Consider the following 27,831-nt stretch of genomic DNA (forward strand, 5'->3'; position numbering starts at 1 on the left):
TTAAAATGTGCCTAACTCATTAAACACATGGTCTTTGTTGCGTGTAGTGCCACAGCTCATTTTCCCTGAAGCTTAATGAGCCTAATGTTATTTTTTGTCAAAATATGATAATTCCCTCTGGTGGTAGCAGAGGGAATGTTTAGGTTTAGGGAAAGATTGTGGAAGGCAACGGACTGAGGAACACTGGGAACAGACAGTGGTCTCCCTTGTGATCCTCCACCTGACGTGCACTATGTCGTTCTTCATACTACACTCCCTAACTCCCACCTTTGCTCCCGTCATAGTTCCTATGAGCACCAGAGGTTACCACCGTTTCCGCCTGTTTCCATTTCTATTTCTTCCTATTCCTGGAGCTGCTCATTTTAAGTAGCAGTGAAACTCTCACTGTGCTCAGAGATTATACAGCTGGGTTTGAAATTACACTCTGTGCTCAGTGTGCGTGTCACTGTGAATTAATGTTGTGTTCACTTTCTCTCAGAGATTGCCCGGTGATGCACATGTTATATACAAGGATCAGCCACAACATTAAAACCAGTTACTGTTTTTAATGCTGTGGATTATTGGCGTGAGCATAAAGTCTGTGGAGGCTTCTGGACTCTCATTGAATATCTCATTGTATTTGAATGTAAGCGAATATAAATATGAAGCTTTAAAGTGAACGTTGAATGATTTTAACAATGGAGGAACAGCTCACGTGCATTTGTATCCTATAATCCAGTGATTTCACAGTAGAGGGACAGTTACAGTGGGGTCAGACAGGGTCAGCTGAAGGGTCAGAGGGAGAGGAGGGGAATCTGGCATGTCTCTGTGAGGACGAACTCACAGCTCATTTGCTCTCTGTCCCTGTCATCATCTGTTTGTTCAGTTTCTTTCTTTCTTTCTTTTATGACGTGGAAAATATCCAGTTAAAAAAATGGATTGCTGGTGATTAAATTAATAACAAATAAGGGTGATTTATTTGGCTGTGATGTTGTCATTCCTGTTGTGCATTTGTTTGTGTTGTCAGCTACAACCTGGATACAGTAAAAATATTTACCACAAACTTTAGCTTTTGTGTAAATATCTGTATATGAGTGACACAGACACACAACACACCGTACTGTGTGTGTGTGTGTGTGTGTCCTTGGTCTTAGGTTCTTTCAGTGTAGGATTTGATTCATATTAGGATTGTACCTGTGAATAGCAGCATTGCGTGGGTGTGTCAACCATTATCAAACCATATTGTTAAATTTTATACCTGAAGGTAAATGCGTTACCTTCGTTCATTCAGAGCCACAGTGGGAAGGTGTATGCTTTATTTGCTGCTGAATAGAAGACCCAGTTTCTGTGCAGTCATTAATACATTCAGTTTGTCATTAACAGAGCGACGCTCTGAGCTGTAGGTTTGCTGTGGCAATAGTTTGTTAAAATTAAAAATATTAATCAGAAACATGTTACTGACTCTCATGTTTGGGCCTCTGGATGCTGGGGCAGTTGCTTCAGTAAAGAGTAATCTAACCTTGGGCGTAGCTACAGAGGCTTTCATGTGTAGGCTCCACTGCTATTTTCTGTCCACTTTGGCACAACTATACTTTACATCTGGCTTTAAAGATTCTTCCTTAAAGCCAGATGTAATTTTATCAGTCAGTTTAAATAATACTGTGTCCTCACAGTGTGCTGTTCGCAGCTACACTTACAGTCTTTTCATAGCGGCAGAAGGAGAGAAGGGAACAAGTGGAGAGGGTTGGGACGTGTTCCATGAAGTTTTCCTCAGGGACACTATTACAACTTGGCTATTATCAACTTCCTGTTCTGAGCTCCCTCCCTCACACCCTTTGCCTGTCCTGAGTAGCTAACTTGTTTACACATCCCTCACTGTTTTACATCTCTCTCTCTCCTTTCCTTCACTCTTCTTTTCATTTTCACAGCACACTGCTATTCTTTCCTCTCCTTGTTACTCTGCATGTTTGGACACCCTCCCTCTACTTTCTAACTTGAGACTATTGGAAAATGAGGCACACAGTGTAGTAGTTAGACACTCTTTGGACAGAGGGCTGAATGGCTCAGGACTGTTGAGGTAAGGTCAAACTACTCGAACATGGTGTAAGAGTTCTGTGTTTTAGGATGTTCAGCTGTTTTTCCTGTATATTACTGAACGTGTCTGAAAGTCTTTTGTCTTTTCCTCTGAATTCACTGACATGCAGCTGTTGCTAGGTTCAGCTGCTTGTTGCAGTTTGCTGCTGTTGCTGAGTTTTGTCCTGCAGAGGCTGCTGTTTTCTGCACAGAAAGCAGTGCAGACTTTTATACAGTGACTGAGACAGTTAAGCATGAAAAGGAAAAGTGGATCTTGGCTCCAGTTCAGCTGCGTTTTCAGCTCCTGCATTGTTTGAACAGCAGATGTCTCACATGTTGCACACAGTAACTGGCCCTCCCTCCCTCCCTGCCTTGCTTTCTTTCTTTGCTTCTTACTTTTAGCAGTTGATTAAATAGATTGAGGAAATTTCATGGAGACGTGTTGTGAATCAGCTATGAACCTGTTTAACTTAGGCTGTGGTCTGGAGGCCATTAATCAACTTCAATGACTGTGTCTTTCCCTGGAAGCAAAATTTCAACTTAACTGATAGACAGTAATTAAGGCTCATAGCTTTTTTATTTTGCAGATGGGTTTATGATTAATAAACACCCTGGTTTTATGTCCCTATGCAGATATTTTTCTGTTTCTTGCTGCACACCTGTTGACACTTGTTGAACAGAGTTTACAGTAAATAAGGTGCTGTGTTTGTGAGTACGCCTCAAAAAATGCTTCCAGAAATACACCAAAGAGGAATCAGGTCCTTACTATACACCATGTGGAGTTGCAAAGTAGTGAAATGTGGTTACTTAAGGTGTTTAATAATTTTGCTTTCGTAATATGAAAAACTCAACAGCAAGATTTCTTTCTAAGAACTATGTCCTTGTTAGTCTGGATAATCCACAAACCTCAGACTATTTCTTCAGAGGAAAGAGGTTCCAGTGAAAACTTCATGTGGCCTGTGGATTTCAATAGCAGACGAACAAAAGCCTGGCAGTTTATCAAGGCAGCTAGTAAGTAAGGTTGGCTGCTCCCTCTTGTCCTCATCCTGTCCACCTTCTCCTCCTTCCTGCTCCTCCCTGCTGACCTAGAGGAACAGGATTAAAGACACTTGTGCTCTACAATTAGTCTGCACCCTGCAGGCCTCCCTCTGAGGGATAATCCACTGTGAAACACACACACACGCTCTCAGATACACACATGTAAACACAGGAAGCATCATGAGTGTATTATTGGCAGGAAGTTGCGATGCCCTGTGACTGCTGCTCATAACTGCTGACCCAGAGACGGTAACGTGTCTTCAGACGATCCTGTGTTTCTGACTAAGTTTAAGATTTTAGGATTAAAGTTTTCCCCAAACCAGTCAAAGAGAATGTTTGGACAGTTAGAGACTGAAAACGCGCAGGACTTTTCAGCCTTAAAGCAGCTAGTTGGTGTATTTTTGTTATTCTAGCGCTGAATGTCAGCAGAGTGGGACTTTTTAAAATCTTACACATGGTGTCATTAATCAGTGTTTTTTTATCTCATGCTACTCTGGTTTGAATGTTGTGGCTGATCGGTGCTGTCATTTGGTCTATTGATAATATCAAAAAATTAATCAGTACATCTTAAGAACATAAAGTTCTGAATAATTAACCTTTAAGAACTTTTAAGTTATCTGTGACTTTGACTTTCAATTCTGGATAAAACGCTTTGAACTCCTACAAGCCACGTGACATAATTACCCGACTGTTCCTTTATGTAGTACACCCTTTATACTGCAAAACTCACACACCCAGCTCTGTATGGACGACATTAGATATCTGCATGGTATACACATGTGCAGCTTTTTTTAAGCACACAAAGCAATGAGTGAGTGAGTGAGTGAGTGTGTGACATTGTTATGGTGAAGAATTTTATAAAATACACAGAAAATGGAAACCTGAGCTCATAACTCATACGATCAGACACACAGACAGACAGATGGGAGATTTGGGGGGGTTAAAGAGAAGTAGAGAAAAAAGGGAGAGAGCGGTAGAGAAAGTCTTTCGCTCCTGCAGACAGTGTTTTTAAGTCGCCAGGCTGAGGGACTGTAACTCAATTAAAAGAGGAGCACAAGCAAGGGAGAGAGATCTGGCATGGTTTGTGTTTGTGCTGTCACTACAGCCTGTTGCTGCTTTGTTTGCGTGTCTGACATTAGATGCTGCTGATTAGGAGCTATCTGAGGGAGAGAGAAAGAAAAAGAGCAAACATGGGTTAAGACTCACAAACAAAACACATGACAGGGAAAGAAGAAAAACAGCAAGAAAGCCTCCTACCACCCCCCTCCTTTATGGGCTTGGCCATTTGGCTGTCAGACGGACCTCAGAAGGGAGAGAGGGGAAAAGAGAGGAAGCGAGTCAGAAGTAAAGAAAGGAAGAGGGGGGGGTAACAAGTTAGAAAAGAGGAGAGGAGCAACAGCTCCAGCCAGAACAGGGGGAGAGAGGAGGGCAAGGAAGAGGCAGCAAGCGCCTGATGAAAAGAGAGATAAGTGGGGAGAAAGTAGGGAGCGAGAGAGAGTAGAAAAGAAAGAAGAGTGGTAGTAAAAAAAAGGAAAAGGACAGAGAGAAGCACTGTCGGAGGAGGGGGACAAAAAACAGGGGGGAGTTGTCCTGCTCAGAAGCCAGAGATCGTAAAACGCCCTCCTCCACAGCTGCAAACATTGCAGTCACACACACATTCACACACACACACACACACACACACACACACACACACACACACACACACACACACACACACACTTGCTTGACAGCACTCACATGCTCCAAACTCAAGAATCCACTCTTACTTTGTCCAGTCTGTGGGCTGTGCTTACACACACACACACACACACAAATTCTGCTAAAATCGGACATAAACAGAGGGGGAAGAGGCAGGGCAGCGATGGGCAGGGAGCATGGAGACTCCTATTGACTTCTACCGGCACTTCTCCTGGCTCAAAAAGGTGAGTCTTTACTTTTTACCTTTCTTTTTTTTTTCCTCTTTCTTCATATTTCATCCGTGCTGTCGTAGCACAGTTCTTTCATTAAACTGATGCCCCGAAGGAGTTCACGGCGTTTTCTTCGGAAAATAAGGAGGAGCAGTGTTTAAAGGAAAAGGATAAGCTCCTCTGTCTGTGTGAGATATTTGCTGTCCCAGTTTAGGTGCATGTTATTGTCCTGTTCTTATTGTCTTATTTCCCGGTGACAGACAGTTTTCTGATGTAATTTCCCTTAGCTCAAGAGCTGTGCTGCTTCTCAACTTGCGGTGCTGTTAGGGTGTGTGTGTGTGCGTGCGTGTGTGTGTCACCCATCACAAGAGTTGTGTTATCAGATTAAAAGCCTTATCCATCAGCTGACTCTTGTTGACAAAGCAGTGTCTGATACTGCAGGATTTAATCAGCGAAAGACTTTGCCAAACAGCATTTGTGCCGTTGTTAAGACGCAAAGTTTCGGGAATGAGAGTCTTCAGTTCAGTCTTCAGAGTTTTGTGATGTTTTGGAGTCATAAGCAGATGATTATAGATATAAAAAAGTTACTCTGATCTGAAATCAGTGCTTTGCCAGTTTAGCTTTGACATCCTAAAGAGTATGCTGATTTCAGATTTTTTACTGTTAGGCCGTGACCTTTAAAATGACCTTCACAGATCATTCAAAGAGAGACTTCCAACAACTGTTTGGGCCACTAACAATCCTCACACAGAGCACTGTGTGAAACAATAACCTCAATTATGCTACACATGGTGATCTTAAACAAAAATAACAGAGCAGGCCTGTTACTTGATGAGTAACGTGATGCTTCTCTGTGTGACTGTAAGGGCAAAAGAATCTGCTCTCCTGTTGTACAAACCCGGTCACAGTCCTCTGCAGATGGACTTTAAATTACTACAGGTGGCGCTCTTTGTCTCTTTACTGGCTTCTTCAGCTGGTAAACTGAGTAAGGGAGCGTACATCCACGCTGCCCGTTCTTACCATCATTGGTGTCACGCTTCATTATGGACAGTTACTCTGCAGATTTCTGTTTCTCTGATATCCTGCTATTTCCAGCACATTCTGCCCTGCCTCGGACCGAACACGCTGACGCAGCAGATTAACAGATAGGCTGATACAGCTGTGTCTGGCTCAGAGTTGGGATCTGGTCTAAGTGCATGGACTTTCTCTGACTTCAAACACTGTCAGTGAAAGAGGACGCATGTCAATTTATGGACAGTTTGTTCAGACTGCCACAGTGACAGTTACGTTGAGTGATATGTAGCAGTGCCGCTCAGACGAAGGGTCAGAGATTGGATTAAAAACAGAAAAACATGGTCTGTGTTCCTCCAAGTCAGTGTATGACAGTTAGCTGTTCATCTGTGAGACGTGTTGTGTCATGTGATAGTTGAGAGTTGAAATTGGCTGTTTTTATCTGTGTCGCATCACTGTATGTAACTTAATTAAGAGCATCATTAGAGCTATCAAGACAAATATATATCAATCAAGTACAGCTCTGCATTAATAAGTGAATGACAGTTCATCCTGGAGGCCACTGACTCACCTTAAAGTTCACTTTACACGCTCACAGGGATTGTTGATTGTCAGGCTGTGCGGACATAAAATTGAATTTGTCCAGCCTTTAAATTGGATTTAGAAACACGGTGGTGTGACCAGAGAGACTACCTACGGTGGGTTTTGTGACTGAGGAAGGAGTTGTGCTAAATACATGTGGTAAATCCCTGTGACCCTCAACAAGACAAACTGTATAGATAACACAGCGTACAGTAAATTTACAGAGCAGTGAGTGTTAAACAGAGCATTTTTTCTGTGAGTCAGTAAAAGTAGGTGGTGTCCTGTATGCTGTCATGCATTCTTAGACACTGGGATCATACTGTATACGGTACCGTATGTCATTAGGAGTCCCACCCACTCCACTGGCCACAGCTTTTATTGTAAAATGCTCTGCACAAGCTTGCAAGAGAAATAGCAAATATTCAGCTCAGTCGCAGTAGTAGTCATGTCTCTTCATGTAAATGCCTTCACTTACAATAAAGTAGTAGGTTGCCTTCAACTACTGCCACTCCTCTGACATACCGCCTTTAATATTTGGCCTGTAAAATGAGCTTCATGTGGTCAAACTGTGACTATACTTCCGTTACTCTTGTATAAAATAACCATAAAAGTGACGATGTACAAGAACCTAGGGCTGCCCCCAGATTCTTCTTCCCTCTCCCTCTCAGGCTCTTTCCCTCCATTATCAGTCAATCCACCAGGCGATGACAGACAGATAGAAACAGACTGGCCTGGTTTCCTTTATCGGCCCCTTCAAGTGCCGTGTCACCTCCCTCAAATGGCCATGCTTCTCTGCAGTCTGATGGGAATATCTCTGATTACAGCACATTTCAAATACTTCCTGACTGCTCCCTCTGGGGTAACAAACCAAAAGTCCTGCTGTACTGTAACGTTATTAAGAGTTAAAGGAGACTTTCAAACATAAGCTCTGTCCACGCTGCTGTTTTTGGTAGCGTCGGCATTCAGAGCATTCAGTATAATTTTACCCTCTCTAGATCTCACGCTCTCCCTCTCTCTTCCCCCCTCTGTTTTTCTTTTCTGTCTCCTTAGTTTACACTATGTTAATAAGTTTAATGTGTCCATATGGTCAGTGTCAGGAGGCTCCGTTAGTATACATCCTCTGAACTCACTCAACCTTAGCTGCAGACGGATCATTGAGGATTACATGCTGATTTTAGGGTCTTTTGTCTGTGTTCTTAGACAGATATAGATGTGAGGTTAATTCTCGGCATAAAGTTGTAGACCATAAAACCAAAACAGTCAGCTGAAGGAAACCCTCTGTGGGGCTGAGGGGAACTGCAGAGTCGGGTGATGATGACGAGCTATAGCTTTCACAGTAGATAAAGTGAATTGTCCCATTCCATTGTTTCCATTGATCCATCCATCCATCCATTCCTGTGGCCAGAAAATATACTGAGCAAGACTGTCCTGTAACCAACAACACCATGGGTCGTCTGTGGAAACAGTTTGTTATGGGAAAAGTCAGATAACGTAGTACACAACATCTGCATTAGGAGAAGGACAGCGTGGATGGGTCTTTTAACGTCAACAGGTTATAATGAAAGTGAGGATTTGTGACATGAGGGGACTGTTGTGCTTTTCCTCTGCTCTGAAACTGAGAGAAGACCCATCATCTTATTATGTCCAGGCTTCATAGCTTAATAAGAATGTTGTCCTCTTTCTGAGTGTCCCTGTTAACAGCAGCAGCAAGGAGCCAGGGAGTCAGCCCCGGACAGACACAGACACAGACACAGACACGCAAAGACAGGATAATCTGAGTTTTCAGAAAGGAATGGAAACTTTTCGGACTACATAATTTAAGCCTTACATCATTTAAAATAGTTCTGCTTGACTTTAATTTTTCCTTCCTGTCATAACTTTAATAGCTAGAAACTACAGAACTGGCAAAAGAGCGTCTGACCAAAAGGAAAGATCTCTTTCACAGCGTCTGCATAAATGCACACTGCAAAGCATTTCTATTTCCAGACAAAGCCTAACACAGCTTTCTCTCCTGCTTGGTTGTGTGGCTACTGAAAATATATTCACATCTGCTTATTTAAGCCATGTTTTGTTCCCCTCAGAGGGGTCAGAGCTGGGAATGTTGTGGCACTGTGAAAATCACAACACAAGCTTCAGTAATATGTTGATAATTTATTCCCAGTGCTGGGCTATTTCTGTATAAATGGGAGTCAGATGAGTCAGATGATCTTTCATAACTCGGCATCATGTGCTTGTGAAAAATCTGAATCCGCAGCCGCTCTGTCAGCTCCTTCTGCAGGAATCAGTCAACAGTTAAGCTCAGACCAGTCACGTATATGAATCAAGCATCCGTGGTTTATGGATGCAGCTTGTTAGTGTTGGAAAAAAAAAACAACAAACCATAAATTCACAGCTTAAATCTATAATATTGTCACTGCTATGCTGTTACAGCTTTCACTTCATCTCCCGCAGTATGTGTGATTCATGACCTGACAGACATGTCGGTACTTTTTGCGGGAAAATCTGTGATAGCACATCATCGTCCGAGACAGACACGGGCCCGCAAAGATTAAAAAAAATAAAGAACAAGATATCATTCAGTTCATATATCTGCAGCTCCAGATGGCCAATACAGTCCTTACAAAAAGTATTCACTCCCCCTCCTGCTGTTTGACACTGACTACCACAAAAAGACCCTTTAATGCTAAAGTGAGAAATTTCTATACAAAGTTATGTAAAGTAAAAATGGTAATAAAATACAAATTCATGTTGCATGCATGATAGGACACACCTAAATCATCACTGATGAGAAACACGTTTAGGGCCTTGTTCTTCAAACATGGCTTAACTAATCCAGGTTAACGTGATGTTAGCCAGCTAAAAGGATCCTGCTCATTACCATGTATCTGATCTGGGTCTTCAAACACAGACACTTTTTAAAACTGGGTTTAGTAATTGATATTTTTTAATTATTCACAGGATTATTGAAACAAAATTAGTAAATTGTTTCAATCAAATTATAAACAAATTGCAACGTTTACCATTTAAGAAAGATATCCACATCCTAATATCATTATTAAATATCACTTTTTTCTGGTTCCATTGATCTAATAACAGTTAAAAAGGGTTAAAACTGTTAATTGTGATGTATTTTTATTAATAATAACACAAATCAGATCAATCATAATCAGTCATATCAAACTAACTCAGTCACCCACTGTGATTCAGCCACAGCATTAAAACTGGTAACTGGTTTTAATGTTGAGGCTGGTCGGTGTACGTTTGGAGAATAAAGTGACTCTGTGGGCTCAGCTCTGTTTTCCTGTGTGTTCTGTCCAGGTGAACCTGTGTTCTCCAGCCAACAATGAAACCTACCAAGAGCGACTGCTTCGCCTAGAGGGAGACAAGGAGTCTCTGGTGCTACAGGTCAGACCTGTGTGTGTGTGTATTTACGTGTTTGTGCGTGTTTATTTGTCCTATTTACAACTGAGAGAGAGAGAGAGAGAGAGAGAGAGAGAGAGAGAGAGAGAGAGAGAGAGAGAGAGACTGCTCAACCACTAAGTTACATCAGTTTGTTCTGAGACACTTTGCGCTCATTTCACAGTTAGTGAGAGTAAGTTTCACTGAACTTTAAAAGTAATCAATTGCCAAAAAACAAAAATTTATAAAATAATAATCTCTCTGACTCTGCTTGAGATCCAGTGCATTGCCCTACTTTTCTAAAACACAATCAAATATAAATACAGTTATAAGTTCATTTGTGTTTATCTTGACACAATTATTTGAATCCCCGTTGTGAGTGTATGAGCTCGGGATTTGTCTCGACGGATTTCTACACTGGAAAAAAACAGCTTGTTGTCTGGTCTGTAATCCTTGGACGTTTTGTGTTATTTCATAACAAAACATGCCCAGACATCTTCAAACCATCTGAGCCTGTGTTTACTGATGACTTTTACAGTAACTGCCAACATCAGTGCAACTATGCTAAAGCAGAAGATGATATATCCCTGCACTACATGATGTCAACAGGCTCTGTCTGCCCTTAGATCACTTTAATAACTGGTTCATACAGCTGTGATCTCCACAGTCTGTCTCTGACATTCCTCCCGCTTCAATCAAAACTCATATCATAGTTTCAAACTGCTCCTCAGGCTCTCCTCTCTTATGTGTGTGTTTGTTTTATGCTCTGGGTGAGCCCATGTGAGTGGACCCTTTTTTAATGTTGAGTTCAAGTGCACCACCTGCCTGGACGACTCTGCTTCCTAAAGTCCATGTCTCATTTCTCACACACACACACACACACACCTACTAGTTACACATTCCTTATCTGGCGTCAGCTCTGATTGGTCGATATCCCAGGTGACCGGGGCTTGTTTTTCCTGACACAAGATTTAATTGGCTGTTGACAGTTTGTCCCCCTCTTTGTGGTTCTTTTGCTTGACTTTCTCTTTACCTGCCTCTGAGTTTACGTGAGCTGTTGTCTTGCCTCAGTGTGTGTGTGTGTGTGGGTCTATGTTAGCATATACACACTCTGTGTTTAGTAGCTAACTTCCCTGTAGCCTGATAGGGAACTTTCACCTCCATTTATGTGTGTGTGTGGCTCAGCGGCGGGGTACAGAGAAGGTAAGAGACTGTATTTTTACTAACGCTGAGGTATTAGTTGAATACATGTTTTTAGGTACTAAAGAAACACAGGATCTTTCATTCACATACTTGACACGCTCATTTATTTACTCACTTGGTCATGGTTCGGCTTCTTTGTTAGGAAGCACAGGCTACCAGATCATTCACTTGCCTTGTCTCTGTAATCACACCGTGTCCTTGTTTTCTTTTTGTGTAATCTGGATTTTAAATACATGTTGAGCCTGAAACTTTGCAGGAGATTCTTTATTGCCAGAGAGCTGTGAGACAGGACGTGGCTGCAGGGGTAAAAATCATGGAAGCCGAAGTGACAGAGAATCAGATGCTGTCAGAGGGATTTGGCATAGTTTAGGAGAATGGAAGAGTTGTAGTGTGTGTGTGTGTGTGTGTGTTTGGCAGGAGGTGGATGTGTTGTCAGGGAGATTATAGCAAATGTGTAGCACATTCCTGAGTGACAGACTGCTGAGTAAATGTGTGTTGTTTTGGAGTTGAGGAATGCCAGGATGAATGTGTGTTTGTGTGGAAGACAGGGGGAGAAAGAAACACGGTAATTACATGCATATGTATGTGGTGCAGATGACATTATAAAACAGTAAAAAAAAAAAAAAAAAAAAAAGCTATGGTATATTTCTGTGTTTTGTTCACTGTGTCTGTAATAATATGTGTGTATCAACAGAAGCTTTAGCTTTCTGTCGGTTTTTCTGTGTCCGTTCACTCAGCCCTCTGTCTGCGCGTCCTCACTCTGACTGTGTCACCCATTAGGTGAGCGTACTGACGGACCAGGTGGAGGCCCAGGGAGAGAAAATCAGAGATCTAGAAAGTTCTCTGGAGGAACACCGGCAGAAACTGGCCTCCACTGAGGAGATGCTTCAACAGGTAATACGCACGGATACACAGACATGTAAACACACACACATAAAACGTGACTATGCAATATCTGTGACATAGAAACTGTTTTGACTTGGACAAAAAAAATGCCATATGATAAAGGTTCTGTTTAATCAAATCATTTCTGAGCTTCTAGGTGGTTAACAAGCGATTACGTTTTCAGTGTGTCACACTTGCTTCTTGTTCTTTAATTAAACATACCCTGAGGATTATTACTCAGCAACACATTGTGTGGATCCTTGAGCTCTAACAACATTTCGTTCTTCCTAAAACATTTGTAAACTGAGTATTTTAAATCCTGCGTTGTTTACATCCATGTTGACCTGCCTGCTGTCTTTCTTTGTCCCTGCTTTTTCTGTCCTGTTGTTGTTTCTACCTTTCTATTAGTGCAATAGAATGAAGCCAATGATTTATATTTACTTGTGTGTGTGTCTCTGAATGTGTGTCCTCGCATGTGTTCATGGGACAAACAAATCAGAGACCCACTTTATAGCAGTGCACATCTAAAGTCAACTCAAGTGTGGTACGGGTTGAATTGGATTCCTATGATCCCAGGTTGCTTTTGCCCTTTGACAAATTCAGCAAAGTTTATTCAGACAAGACACGATGGCCTGATAAAAACAGAGAAAGGTAGCATTACACTGTGCAATCTTACTGTGACTGGAAAGCATTCAGAAAGTCTGGTGTGATCTGTCTGATTTGCAGTGAAGGTCTGTTTTATATCAAGACCACCAGTTTTAGCCACGACATGTAAAACACTACTCCAGCAACGAACTCACTACAGTTCACAGTGGATCCTCTGACTGCAGCCACGTGGAGCTGCTCAAACAGCAGAAAGTCGATCGCAATTTCAGACATGCCTGAAATCCAACCGAGCGCCAGATCACTGTCAATTAATCAGGCATCGGGGCTCCCTCCCTCAATCTGCATGTAAAATGACAACCAGCCTGGCAGCAGTTCAACCCAGTTCTAAAATTAGTCGAGGGTGACCAGTTCAGGGCTGTAATCTGGCTAAACCCACACAGTGTCTGCCCAGCTTTAGAGGGGATTAGAGTCTGATGGTCAATCAGGCCTCAGTAATGTGACTGTGAGTGTTTGGTTTAATTAAATTTGACTAATCGAGTCAATAGTTCAATAACTGAACTACATTAATTTGATTAATTAAAACATTACACATGTTCTCAGATGTTATACTGTAGTTGCACTGTAACTGAAAATAACTTTAGAACAAATAAATAATAGAGGTAATGATTATTAAGGTGGCATGTTTTTAATTTAACTCTGAATGAATGTCAAGCCATGGACTTGAAGTAATAGCATCAGCAGTACAATCATTTCTGCAGGCTGTAAACAGGATGTACACGTAGAGGAATGGCAGCAGGAGCAAAGTGATACTGTAAATGAGTAAATAAAGGAGTGGCACATCTTTTTCTTTGACGTTATAATGTTGGCCTGAGTCCTCACCTGCTCACTTATGTGGTGAATTCAACACAAGCACTGAGATCAAGTAGATTTTACAAGCCAAAGCTCAACATTACTCAGTGTTATTCCTCGTGTTGTTAGGTTAGACAGAGTTTACTCTTACAACAAACTGAGTTTGAAGGTGACCCTTTAAGACAAAGAACTGTTGACTCTTCTGACTGTGCATTATACTGAGTCCTGAGATTGTCTGTTTTTGGTTCAGTGAGCTCTTTTTGGCCTTGAAGAAAACAGGTGTTCTGTACATGCATTCATAGAAAAGAGAGATTAGCTTCAGACAAAGCAAAGAAAAAAGTATTTCTTAATACGTATATCAAATGACTTATGAGACTTTAATGAACAAAACAATGGGCCAGACTTTTCCTGTGAAGCTGGTCAAGTCAGGTTTATGTATTTCTGTAGTCCCTCTGCAGAAGTGTGTCTGAAAGGATTTTACAGAGAACGAGTCTGCTTACCCACCTGTCTGACTAATGAACAGCATCTGGTGAAACTGTAAGTCCTGTCAGAACAGATAAGGTTGGGATGTATTTGGAAATTCATAAGTAAATGATTGTTTGAAGGAGTGTTGGATGAAACTCTTTGTCACAGATGGAATAGTTGTGGTATGATTGGACACACTTTGCTGCCACTGGGTTTAGTGGCAGAATTAACTGTGGATGAATTACAAAAAAGGGGAGATATTTTTCACATCAGACCAGGTTTCACAAAACGTCCTCAGCCTGCAGAGGGGTGTTAAATCATTAAACACAAACCTTTTAATCATAGTGGCTTTGGTGGCACCTATAATGATTCAGAGTTTAAACAAGTCAAGCCAACTAACATTCTGTACAGACATTTATATTCCACTGTGAAACAAATGATTCCCATCAGCCTCAGCTTTACTTTGTGTTTAGTGCTAATGTGCAAACGTTAGTATCTGTAAACCCTAAACTAAGATGGTGAAGATGGGAAACATTCTACCTGCTAAACATCAGCATGTTAACGTTTTAATTGCAAGCACGTTAGCATGCTGGCATTAGCACTTAGCTCAAAGCACAGCTGTGAAATACAACCTCGCAGAGCCACTGTAGATGCTTAGCCTGTCTGAAGACACCTGTCCTTTAACCACTTTGGTATTCTAGCCAGCACCTCTGTCTTCAAGTCGTTTCACTTGTTTGGTTTGACATCACCAGTGAGACAAACCCATGAGCTCTGCCAGGCTGAACACAACAAGAACACAGCTCTGTGCGTCAGAGAATCAGGCCTCTGTTTAGACTCCTCAACGGGCTCTTTGTCTGCTTCACTGTCAACACCGAGGGTAAAAAGTCCTCAGCCCCAAAATAAATACCCCACCAGGACTTTGACATTCGTCATCTTTATCCAGACCCCTTTTATAGTAACTAATTTATGCATCTGCGCTGATTTAGAATAGTCATAAAAACAAAGCAGAAATTAAAAATGCTCTCCTTTTCCTTGGAAGGGAAGTTTCTTGTTCTCTGTTTTTCTGTCAGTTGTAATTAACTGTACCATGCTACTGCTTACAAATTAAATGGAAGCCGTTTGCTTCACTGCTAACAAAAGTGCCATGTACTGAGACCACAGTTGCTTTCAGGGTGTGCAGCATATAAAACTGACTGTAGATCTCCACCTGCTGCTGCCCCTGATCTTTGCATTGCTTCATGACTACTGATTGTAAGTTTTATTGGGTTTAGCTTCACTGATCGGCAGCTGTTGTCCTGGTTTCTGGTTGTGTGTACGCACATGTCTGTCTGCGTTTATGTGGACAAATTTTAGTCTGTAACCATCGTTATGAGGACATTTTGGCCTGTCCTCAACTTCAAAGGGTTAAGACTTGGTTTTAGGTTTCAGGTGAGAATTAGGCTTGGGATAGGGTTAGAGTGAGAGGCTGGGGAATGCATTATATCAATGAGTGTCCTCAAAACTAATGTAAGACAGGAACGTGTGTGTGTGACTGAGGGAGGAGAGAAAGAGACTGACAGAGAGAGATAAAGACGCAGAGAGTCCATCCAGCCATGTAACATTATGTGTCAGTGCCTCAGGGCTGTTACTTGCTATGGGAACTACAACTAATCTAATAAGAAATAGTCCTGAGTCAGCACACACACACACACACGCACGCACGCACATACGCGCACACACACACACACACACACACACACACACACACAGTACAAGTACAGTGTTCTCATGCTGGAGGGGATCCACCCACTCATGCAGTCATATAGTGACTACATGTCCCTGAACAATACAGACAAACACACACGCACATGTGCACACACGCACACACACACAAGTCAAGGGTCATTATCTTTTTGATGTATTTATAATGAAAATTAATCAACTCTGCATCAATCACTAAAATTCATCAACATAATTCTCATCAGCATTAAATCTCTCTAAGATTTAAACGGTCCGTTCATTTGACTTCTGGACCATAAATCACAGTAACCAGTCACATCACTAGAGGACAAAAATTTCTTTACCTCAGATGTTGGATTCAACTATTCCCTGTGTTTGTAAGTGCAGCAGCATACAGCAGTGACATGTTTATAAAATCGGGGACAAATTCTTTAGAAATGCACAATATTTTGAATTTTAACAATGGACATTGGACTTGCTTTTATCAGGTGGACAGAAACGTGTCTCCGTGCTACTGGATGCACAGATAAGCAAAATCCATGTTGTGTCCACAGCTTGTCGCCCCCAAGTGATCCTGCACAGTGAAATAAGTGAAAACTGGAGACAGACTGACATGAACTAATATTTCAGAATGTGATTATAAATAATGCATGCCAAGCCGCTGATACGTGCCCTTAAAATCTTTGCTGTGGAAGTACAAAGACAACTTTGATCTGGGTGTTAGTATATGATGCTGATATGAAGATCAAATTGGACCGTGTCGATAATTTTTTAAGATAAATTGTGAATATTTAATTTTGAAATCTCGTTCTTTGGCTGGCACGGTGTAGATGTGAGTTCTGCTATCTGACTCCGTTTAGCACAGCTCAGTTTTGGAGATGAGTGCGAGCTCTTTAAAGAGATCTATAAATGCTATAGAGTGGATAATTTGTCACATGCTGCTCCTCATAATTAAGGGAAAGCAAATGTCAGGCAGCTGAGCTGTGGGCCACGACCACAGAGTTCTGATAAATTACCTCTAAAGACGGCAGCTTACCGTGCTGTAAGTGACACTGGTCCTGCAAACCGACAGTCAGCTGCCATAACTAATCAGATTGTCTCTCTCTCTCTCTCTCTCTCACTCTGTGTGTGTGTGTGTGTGTGTGTGTGTGTGGCTTCTGAGCTAGAGTGATTATGGGGTTTTAGCTGTCTGTCTGTCTGTGGCTGTGGTGTTGACACAGGGTGTTTACCATGTGATCTTTCCATTTGGAGGTTATGGTGTCCCTCTGTGGGCAAAGAGAGTCGTTCCCTAATGTGTTTAATATGGCACACACACGCACACACACACACACACCCTTTAAGGGGTAATATGTGAGTATTTTAGTTTAAGACATTAAAAAATGAAAGATCATCAGCCAAACTTGACGAAATAATAGTTTGGATGGTCATGTCAAAGACGTCTACATACTGTGATGCAGAGACATCTACTGAAATCAGCATTCTAACCAGCTAGCCCCTGCCTGTCCCGTCCTGCAAGGCCACTTTGTACCTCAGGACGTGATAGTGAGTCACTGTAGAGTCTAGTCTGTCCTCAGTCCAACATGAGAGGATGAAGAAGTAGTAACTGTGGGCTTTAAACCTGTGTTGCAGCCGTCCTCATTCAGGGACATTCCTCCACTCCTTCCTCAAACTCAGCTACTGATGCTGCTGCTGCTCCAGCTGCTCTCCCTCAGATTCCTCCACCTCTCCTTGCTCGTCCTCTACTCCTGCCACCACTACATCGTCCCTGTCTTTCTGACTGGGCAGACTGGGTGTAAAATCGTCACTGTCATTCCAGCAATAACCAAAGAAAAAAAAAACACCTAACCCAGCCCTCTGTGCACGCAGCTTATTACAACCCTGAGTTACGTGTTACTGTTAGGTGACTTCTCGCAGCTGTAATAGAAATCAAGAGTAAGGCATGGTAACATAAAAGGTGACAGCGTCCACAGTAGGAGGTCAGAGGTCACAGTAGGACTTTGACACAGGACCACAGGCTGTTGGTTCCTTTTTGAAACCAGCAGTCATCAGAGGTCGTCTAACTTAAGGGATTACTTATTTAAACCCACACCATGATCTTAAACCTAAACCTAACCAAATAGTTTTTGTGCCTAAACTTCATTACTGTAACCACGATGACAAAGGTCCAGTATGCCTGCCACTGTAGGTGGCACTACCTCAGGAGACGCTTCTATTGGTCGTATCAGAGGGTGGGGAGAAACGACCTCAGTGGTTGTTCAGGATGCAGGACTTATTGGCTGAACACGACCATGTTAGCACTGTCATTGTGAGCATTTAGCATACTGACATTAGCATTTAGCTCAAAGCACCGCTGTGCTAACATACAGCCTCGCAGAGCATTTAACATAGCTGTAGACTCAGTCTTGTTCAGTGTTAAGTTACATCACATGTGTTTTAGTTTGGTCTCATCATGTTTGACCCACTTTCATTTCATCCTTAGAACACAACAGAAAATATGTCCACATTAACGGATCTGTCTTGTCCCTGAACACTTTTTCATTTTCTGTGACATTTTCTTTAGTTCATTTGCTGTGATCAAGACAGAAATAAACGCCCAGAGTTTATGTTTTTCTTTCTTTTCTTTTCCGCCTTCCTCTGAAATATTTTATCTCAACAAGGATGGAGCAAGAATTAGTCAGAGGCTTGAACAACAATCCAGCACAGCTTAACTTTTGTTTTAATAAAGAGGAAGTGGGATTAGAAGTAATTTAAATGAGGAAACGAAAGCAACACTGAGTTGGTAAAGAGATGTGTGTTTTGTGTGACCTGTTGAAAAAAATACGCTTCTTCATGTTGACTGGCCTGCATATCCTCTTTCTCTCTCTCTCTCTCTTAGACACACTTTTCTTTTTCTCTCTCCCATGCCAAAGAAGCACAGAGATATATTAATAGAGTCCTTAGCTAGCCTGTGTGTGAGTGTGTATATTTAGCTTTGTGGGGTCTGGGCCCCCAGCCTGGCCTGCTCCGTCAGTCAGTGTGAGAAGAACATCGTACTGAGCGGAGTAGCATGCTGACCTCTCACTGGGCTGATCTCCGATATATGTGTGTGTGTGTTTGTGTTTGTGTTTTACATTTTGTGTCAGTTAGGATTGCTGTTGAAGTGTTGTTTTCCATGCATCTAACTGTGTATATGTGTTTTCCCCAGGAACTGATCAGCAGGACCTCTCTAGAGACTCAGAAGCTCGATCTGATGGACGAAGTGTCCTACCTTAAACTAAAGCTGGTTAGCATGGAGGAGACACACACCAACACACACCCACAAGATCCTACGGACACACAGCAGAACAAAGCTGAGGTACGGAAAAAGCAACAAACCTGTGTGTATGTGTCTGTGTGTTTCACTGAGCAAATGCTGCTCAATTCAACAAGCTCAGAACTGCAGCCGCTTCTTCTGTGATGCAGGGATTAACAACTTAAATGATGCCTGTATTTAATGTGCTATAAGCAGAGATCTGTGCCACCTTTGCCTGAATATATGCATATAACACTGATGTAGTGTAGAGAAAATGTAGGAGAAAGCTTCACAACCCTCAACGCAACCAAATGTACATTAGTTTGTGTTTCAGAATTTTCTTCTGGTTTCCTTAAAATACCAGAGCTTCATATTACACACATCTGTTTGATGCTGTTTAGGTTTAGGCAATATAAGTGTATCTAACATGAAATGACAAACTTTTGTCTATAATATATGTGTGATTTGATCATATGTGTTAAATAATAACATGGTAAACTGAGTTTAGTGTGTTTGGCCTCCACTACAACTCTTCAAGCGGTCATGAAAAAAAAGATTCAGACATTCAAACATGCTTTCGTCTTTGTTCCTGTGTCTCTTGTGGGTAAAACAATGTCACTAACACTGTTAGCTTTAGTGGTTCAGTCTCCACTGAGACCTCACGTGGCGTCTTAGATGAATGAACTCCCCTAAACGCACAACTTTAAAAGATGATCCAGATGTTTTTCCATTGTTGTTGAAATAAGGCAAAATAAGGAGGGTCTATATTCCATCAGGGATTATTTAAGGACATATGTGGCTGCTCTTTTTACTCTTACACATGCAGTATAAGGATGTATGTCAGTTGTTTGTCTGTTTTCAATGTTTTCACTGTCTGAGCCAGAAAGGAATCGTAACAAACATTCACCTCTGGCTGCTGTGGTCACAGTAAACCAAAATAGATCGCTTTCACAGACAGAACTTTTCCCATTAAGGTTTTTTTGGGAACAGGACACAGACTGACTTCCCTGGCTTACAAGGAAGTTTCTATTTGCAAGATGTATTTTTTTAACTTTGTCGCCAACTTTTTCCACAGAAGTCTTACTGTCATGCTGCCACTTTCTTTTCCCTTTGAATTTAGTGCATGAACATGTTGCTCATACATGTTCCACCTTTTTGGATGTTCCCTCTTCAGCAGCAGCAGCAGCTGGTGTGGAATAAGCAGAGGTTGCTGGTGTGAGAAATGACAGTGGTACTGCTGAAGAAGTAGTGTGGTAGAGGAGATGTCTCCCAGGATAGGAGCTACCAGAGACAAATATCCAATCAAAAGGACACAAAATGTATTTATTTATATGAATAAGCTTAGGGACTTCTGCATGACTTAGTATACTGAAATAAAGGTAACAAATTAAGGCTTGTTTGTGTGATGGCAGCTGCTGGCAGATGATCCCATTACTAAAGAGGACTATTATGGTGGAATGTGTGTTTGGTGTGTACTGCTCATGGATATGTTATGAACCTCAGGGTTGTCGGCTCGTCATGGTAGAGGTGACAGTTAAGTCTGTGCATAAGTATCCCAATACCATATTGCAGCCAGATCTGTTGCCCAGGTAGGACACAGAAAAACAGGAAAGACACACCCCACCCCCCTCCCAACCTCACAGGCAGAGGTGATTATCAAATGTGTCTGGATGAGATACAATCTTCTGTGCGGAGGTTCTGAAACAAGCCAGAACACATCAAACGGTCTCTGCTAACAACACCCTGCAGACAGCCTGCCACACAGATGGCTGACACCAAACTACGAAGTCAACATTACAAAAATATCCAAAAGTCATTTAGACATTTAGAGTGCTGTCTTTGACTTTAAAGGCCTTCAGAAACTACTTAGAGCTTCACTAGAGCTTCTTGCTGCAACGCAGTGAGCTGCAACATGCACAGTGCGTTCTGCCAAATTTCGAATTTATTTTGCATGAAAGATTTCTGTATCATTTGGATAAACTGACCACATACACCAAAATCTAAATGGTGACTTTCTCACACGAAAAACATAAATCGAAACTTGCACACACAAATAACGTCGTGTGCACACATAGACAGTACATGCCCGCGCAGACGCTGACATTCACGTCACCCACATGTAGCTGAGCAGTCTCTGCTTGTCATTACTAGTTTCTTTGTGGGGACTTTGTTCATTGTGACACCCAGCTGCTTTCCACTGGCACCGCAAGCTGCTCTTGTGGTTTGCCTATATGTGTGTGTTTGTGTGTGTTATCTATCACAAGGCATCCAGCACCCAGGGCCGTGCTTTCACTGAACAAACACGATGCAGCATTTTTGACACGCAGAGGCCCATGTTCTGCACACGCTCATGGATGGAGTGCGATAAGCATCAGAGGAAGTAGACAGATAGGGAGAGACGGTGAGGAGAGGGCTTGACATGAGAGAGAGGACAGAGGGAACAAATGAGATACAGTGACAGACAGACTGAAAGATAACACGTGACAGAATGTACTATGGAAATATTGTTTTCCGTCCTGCGAGGCACACGCATAAAGTGAACATGCAGGACATTCACACTACAAAACCTGGGGCGAAACTCGTCAGCAGTGTCCGCCTCTGTGAAAAACCACAGCGTGAGCCGACTCTTCTGGTAACATTTTTGCTACTGCTAGTAGCTGTGATAACGCCAAACAAGATTTTATACAAAGTTAGCTCCACAGGTAGAGAGAAAGGACGTGTGTGTTCAAAAACTTCAACTGACAGCACAGATTAAACCTAAAACCACAACGATAACATAAAATAATGTTGTTATGCTCTTTGCCTGCTGCATGAGTTAAAAGCACTGACGACACTCCTGACAATTTGTTCAGTGTTATTGATCAGCTACGCAGGACCACGAAAAGAGACTCTGCACAGCTGGAAAATTATGAGCATAACACTGTGACGCGTTTTCCATCGTAAGCCCTCAGTCTGCTCCTCTATCAGCTGCCACTCATTCCCGAAATGAAAATCTAAATGCAAACACAGAGCCTCAGCAATGTTCATTAAACAGCCGTAAACACACAGTAGCAGTGTGAGCTGTGACCTTAAAACAGGAGTTTATTCCTGCACGTTCAGTGTAAAACAAATCCACAACCCTCATAAAATCCAGAGCTCTGAGCAGATGGCTGCAGCTAACAGCTAATTCTGCTCTCTGAGCTGACAGGCAGGTTTCCTACCTGTGATAATGAACATTTTCCACTCATTACGTCTGTGATTCATGCAGTTTTAGGCGCAATAACAACTTTTTATGTTGATGTCCTCCCAAGCTCTCTGTTATTTTGGGTCGTTTTCTACACGATGCCTCCGTGCGTGTCTCACTGATGATGTTGCTCAGAAACCCATCTATAGGAAAACTGTGATGTGGAAGCTCAGAGTTCAACCAGAAAGTCGGTTTGTAAGCTGTGGTGGATGTTTACAGTGGACAGGTCAGGTAATAATTCTACCATTTACCCTAAAATAAACCTTTGGAACTGCTGGGAAGTGACGACAGAACTCAGATGTGTTTAGCATTCGGTCAGCAGCACTGCCCTAAATGTTGAAAGCAAAGACATTTTCAGTGTTGCTGTTTATCACTGATTTTTGAGACCTTTGTTCTGTAATCAGACAACCTGGAAAACATGTTGTGGCACTTTGAGCCAGTACTCTAAGTTACTGGCTGTTGTTGTCAGCAAGCTCCAGCAAGCCTGTTAGCATATTTGCTAGTTTGTTAGCAAACCTCATGGTGATGCCAGAGGAGAAGTCAGAGGATCATGGAGGATCACTCCAAAGGTTTTATCCCACAAACATTCAGACTCTCCAGTCCATCCAATAGTTGTTGAGGTACTTCAGTCTGGACCACAGTGGTGGACCAGCATCTTATTCTTTCTATTCACAGACTGTGCTGAAGTGTTACGTATATATTCACAGTCATATGTCAGGCACGAGAGCGTTTCAGCACTGGTTTGTTCAGGGAAGAAAGAGCTGCACTCATTCATTTCCAAGAATCGGCTGCTTGTCTGAGCAGGAGCCTTCAGGACTCCACATCAGATATAACTCTGCGGTGTCTAACAGAGCTGTTTCAACATCGCCAGGTTCATTCTTAGTGTAGTAATGAAATACTGTGTGTGTATTTAATACACATGAATTCGGGTTCCTCAGTGGTGGGTTCCTCTGGGCTGCATCATTTGTGATGTTTTCTCCCATTAATCAAGAACGTGTTTAGGATCCTTCCAACATCTTCTCCTCTTCTCATCCAACCAGTTTCTTCTTCTGCATTCATTTTTTTTTTCAGCGAATGTTTATGTTAAATGTTGTTCAGAGGTTTTTCAGCCAACAGTCATCAAGATGTGGAAAGAGGCATTCCCAAATAATGATGATTAACAAATAAGTTAATGTCTGATTCTCCTCTCCTCTCCTTCGTCTTGTCTCCGTCCTCTCCCCTCCTCTCCCCTCCTGTCTCCTCTCCTCTTCTCTCCTCTCAACTGACTTTCATTTGTTCCTCTTTTCTTCTCCTCGTCTCACCATTTCACCTCCTTCACTACCCTTCATTTGTTTCCACCATCCTCCATCGCTCCATCCCTCCCAGTGTGTGGTAAATTTCATCAGTGAGCTCCAGGAGCAGATGTGCAGGTTTCAGGCAGAGATCAGCACTCGCATCCAGGAGAAACGGGCCCTGGAGGAGAGGGAAGCCCAGCAGGGGGAGCCCAGAGGCAGCAAAGCCCAGGGCCACAGCCCTCAGCTGGAGTTAGCCGGCTCAGACCTTAGCCTGTCTGGCTCTGAGACCTGGATGCACAATGGAGGACAGACTGTACACGTAGGGAGACTTGATGGATGAACTCATCTTCCCCTCCTTCCCCATCATTTCTTCTCTTCTTCTCCTCTCCCCTTTTAACCAGTCCACACACCACTCGGTATTTGGAAATTTCCAGAGAATCAAACTAACCACCTCTTGTAAAGTGTCTGCAGAGTGTCTGTGTATTGTAGGACGCTGGAGTCACACTGTACTCTGGTTCTTGCAGATATGGAGACTTTTGATTGGTTTCCCAAATACTTCCATACATTGGAGGAGTTAGGGAGGTTGTTGAAGCTCAAAGTATGATAGTGTAGTCAGAAAATTAAGCCATGAAAGCTACAGGTAGCTCATCCTACTGTAACTGTTTGCAGGTAGATGCTAAAGACATTTGCAGGTAACTCAGAAACCGTTCTCTTCCTAACTCCTCACGTATTTGAAGCATTTGGAAAAACACGTTTCAGCCCCGATCTGGATTTTGTCTTTATAAATCCTTTCAACTTTGGGTTTTGGATCAGGCAAAGTGTTTTTATTTGATTTGATGTAGTTTTCTTGCATGACCGTGGTTCCTCCCTCTACTAACAAAGTTTACATCTGTCCATTTCCTCCTACACTGACCAGGTGGATGGGTCATGTAACGGTTTGTATAATAATACTTAGTACTGTTCAGGGTTTCTTCAGACAGTGGTAATTTGCAGCTGGCAGATGTGCAGCCTGGATGGCTTTCAGCCCCGTTCTGGGTTCATCCTTTTCCTGGTTGCTGATAACTGCACGTTGTGGTGTCTGTTATAGGAGGATCATGTTTCCTATATTAACCACTGGACTGTTCAGGCCTGGAGACCTTTATAACTGCACTGAATGTCAACCTGATTTTTGACTACCCTTTCACATACATGTTGGCATGTGTACAGATCAGTAATATAGACAACTTTGGCCCTGAATAAGAGATTCGCAGTAAGAGGTGCTGTGTTTGGGTTTTTCTGCAGGATTTGTTACAAGAAGTGAAGCAGCTGAAAGGTAAAGTGGATGAGCTCGAAGGAGAGAAGAGCCAATATGAGAGAAAACTACGAGCAACCAAGGTACGTGTATAATCATCTGTATAATTATACAATAAAAAAGTGGCTCTAATGGAACTGTGCAATGTACATAGCTGGAGAACATGAAAGTAAATGAATACAGCTTCAGGGTTTATGTGGTCCTATTATATCCAAACCTTAACAGAGTTTACAAATGGATGTACTGTAACTAAAATCTGAGAAGGATGATGAATCTACTGTACAGTTATGCATTTAGATCTGGGCATTCCTCAGAGAACTCACATATTGTTAATAATACCTCAACAATATTGCAAAAAAAATCTTGGAGTTAAAACACCACTGTGTTTACATGCACTTTACAGAAAATAGTAATTATGGGAAACACACCTCACCGTTTGGTTGCTTACTAACAGGGACTCCCGGCCAAGACATAGTCCAGCTCATAGCTCCCTGTGAAACCACACATTAAACTGAAGCCTGACTGATACAGGCTTTTCAGGCTGATACTGTACACATTAGTCAGTTCTCTCTGTTTGACAAACTATGCAATGGTGACACTCTTACTAAATTAGCTCAGACCTTGTTTGGCGTTTCTGCCCTGCCAGGCGAGCTGTTTTCCCGTTTCTAGTATCTTTATGCTAAGCTAAGCTAACCATCTTTCTATAGACCGCACAGGCGTGAGAGGTGGTCCGCTTTCTGCTGCGATTTCCAAAGTTTCATGTATACAAGAAACCCAGTTTACACATTCAGGATGGGGGATTAGAGAAACTCTTGACCATGTGTGTAACTTGGTGTCTAATCTGTTTACATGTATGCATGTGCATGACAAACACTGCTGAAAGGGAATGTATCATTGTGAATGCACAGCAGCTGTATAAAAGAAGAGATTACATTTAGCAAAACAAGCTAATATTCATAGTGTAAGTATAAGTGTAAGTCATTTATGGCTAACAACCAGGTTATACAGGAGCTGATGCACAATTGTATGTCACATTTTTGCAGCAGAGAGTGATAAGGTGGCTAATTAAACATCTAGCCATGAAATGAGGTAAAACTATGATACAATAAAATTGCAGAATTATTTACTGTAATTCTGTCACGTGGCCTTAATCTGTTTAGTCCCCTTGATAATCTTAATAAAATCGTTCTGCGTATGTATTCTTTATCTGCGTGTTCCATCAGATTTTAATGAGCCACTTATTGAAGCTTTATGATGCTTAATTAATTATTCATAACAGAGACAGTTTTTTTATACACTCACCGAGCACTTTATTAGGAACACCTTACTAATACTGAGTTAACATAGCCTTTCTGTCAGCTCCAATCGGTCTGACCTTTGACCTCTCTCATCATGGTTTTTGTTTTTCACAGTTAAACTCTAGAGACTGTTGTGTGTGAAACAGTTTCAGAAACACTCAGACCAGCCCGTCTGACATCAACAATCATGCCACAGTCAAAGTCACTGAGATCAGATTTTTTTTCTCCTCATTCTGATGTTTGAACATTAACTGAAGCTCCTGACCTGTATCTGCAGGGTTTTATACACTACTCTGCTGCCACATTAATGCAGGTGTACAGGTGTTTCTAATAAACTGCTTGGTAAGTGTTGCTATTTTTGGAAACTAAAATGAATTGTCTCTGAGTAAGTCCAACATTGACAGTGGACCTGCAGGGTTATTTTCCTTTGATCGAACAGCATCTCTCTCCTAATACATTGTTTGTTTCTGGTTAATTTGCAGGAGGTCAAACTGCTATTGCTTTCTCTGTGCTTACAGTGCTTCCTTCCTCCTCTCTTCCTCTCCCTCCTTCACTATCTGTATCCTCTCTTCTTCTCTATTAACCCCTCTCTCTCTCTCTCTCTCTCTCTCTGTGGCTTGCTCTCTTCACTTTTTTCCGCTCTTCTTTTCTTTCCCCACATCTCTAAATCAACCCTGTCATTACCCTCTTCCTGTCCTTCTCTCTTCTCTCTCTAGCTCTCTATCTCTTACTCTCTCCATGTGTGTTACCAGTCGCTCATGACCCAGCTGTCCAGCCTCAAGCTGACTGTGGAGCACACACAGCTGGAGAAGCAGCACTGGGAGGAGCGCTGGCGCAGCGCACAGGTGCCTTCTCTTCCTCCTCCTCCTCTTCCTCCTCTTCTGCCTCTTGCTCTTCTTGTTCGTCGCCTCTCTGTGTTTGCGCCTTTCCTCCGATTAGTGCTAAGTCCTTTTCTAATACTTTTCTACCTCTCCCCACTGTCCTCCATTTGCACTTACACTTCTCCACTTCCTCCTCTTCTTCCTAAGTTCATTATTTTGCACTTGCATCTCATCTTTCTTCCTCCTCCTGATCCTCCAGGTTTTGCTTTTTGTTGGTCTTGTGATGGCTGAACGTTCATTACAAAAAATAAATATTCAAGTAGAAAGGATTGGGAGACAGAGAGACAGAGAGAAAAAAAACTGATAGTATAACATCCTGATTTTGACAAGGATGAAATGTGTCTTCATGCATCAGTGTGCAGAAGAAAATCCATCCCTCTGCTTCTGGCTGCCTCTCTCCCTTTCTGTCATTCTTTGATGAGAGTTTGCATGGCTCATGTACATCTATATGACTGTGATGTGTACGCGTCAATCGTCTGTTGTGTTGTATGTGGTCATGCTGAGTTTATGTTTACTTTGTTTACCGAGGACGTAACCCACAGACAGACTGACAATGAGTTGTAACTGCTGACAGATGCTTTTGAGTGTAACAGATTTTCTAGCTGGTGTCTTTTCCATAGAAACCATAGAATTAGTGCCTTTTAAACTGATTTTTAAAAAAATAGATTTATAAAGTACAAACAAATCATTTTTTGCTCATGACAATAACATAATCCTATAGTATCTGAAATAATTCTGTGGCTTTCCCTGCTTCACTACTTCACTGTGCTTCTATTGTTGGATTCTAGGCTTCTTTGGCCTACAGGCTTCGAGACTTTTATTGTGAAGCAGCTTCTGGAGGTGTTAAGCTTGCATTCCGCCGTAAACATGAAAG

At 42.1% G+C, this 27,831-nt stretch overlaps 1 protein-coding gene across 11 annotated transcripts in view; it reads left to right on the forward strand.

Annotated features, from left to right (window-relative positions):
- Positions 1-27,831, forward strand: part of ppfibp2b (PPFIA binding protein 2b) — a 66,939-nt gene that overhangs the window by 17,993 nt on the left and 21,115 nt on the right. For 5 of the 11 annotated variants that reach the window (XM_041037679.1, XM_041037681.1, XM_041037682.1 and 2 more), the window contains exons 4-8: positions 9,912-9,998; positions 11,976-12,089; positions 18,904-19,053; positions 23,579-23,806; positions 24,769-24,861. In XM_041037679.1, the coding sequence (XP_040893613.1) occupies positions 9,912-9,998; positions 11,976-12,089; positions 18,904-19,053; positions 23,579-23,806; positions 24,769-24,861 (672 nt within the window). Of the gene's footprint in view, positions 1-1,919; positions 2,057-4,078; positions 5,016-9,911; positions 9,999-11,051; positions 11,196-11,975; positions 12,090-18,661; positions 18,801-18,903; positions 19,054-23,578; positions 23,807-24,768; positions 24,862-27,831 lie in introns of those variants that run through there. The other 6 variants (XM_041037687.1, XM_041037685.1, XM_041037689.1 and 3 more) reach the window with 6 other exon arrangements.

Source organism: Toxotes jaculatrix, chromosome 5 (assembly GCF_017976425.1).
Source record: "Toxotes jaculatrix isolate fToxJac2 chromosome 5, fToxJac2.pri, whole genome shotgun sequence".
Classification (NCBI taxonomy): domain Eukaryota; kingdom Metazoa; phylum Chordata; class Actinopteri; family Toxotidae; genus Toxotes; species Toxotes jaculatrix.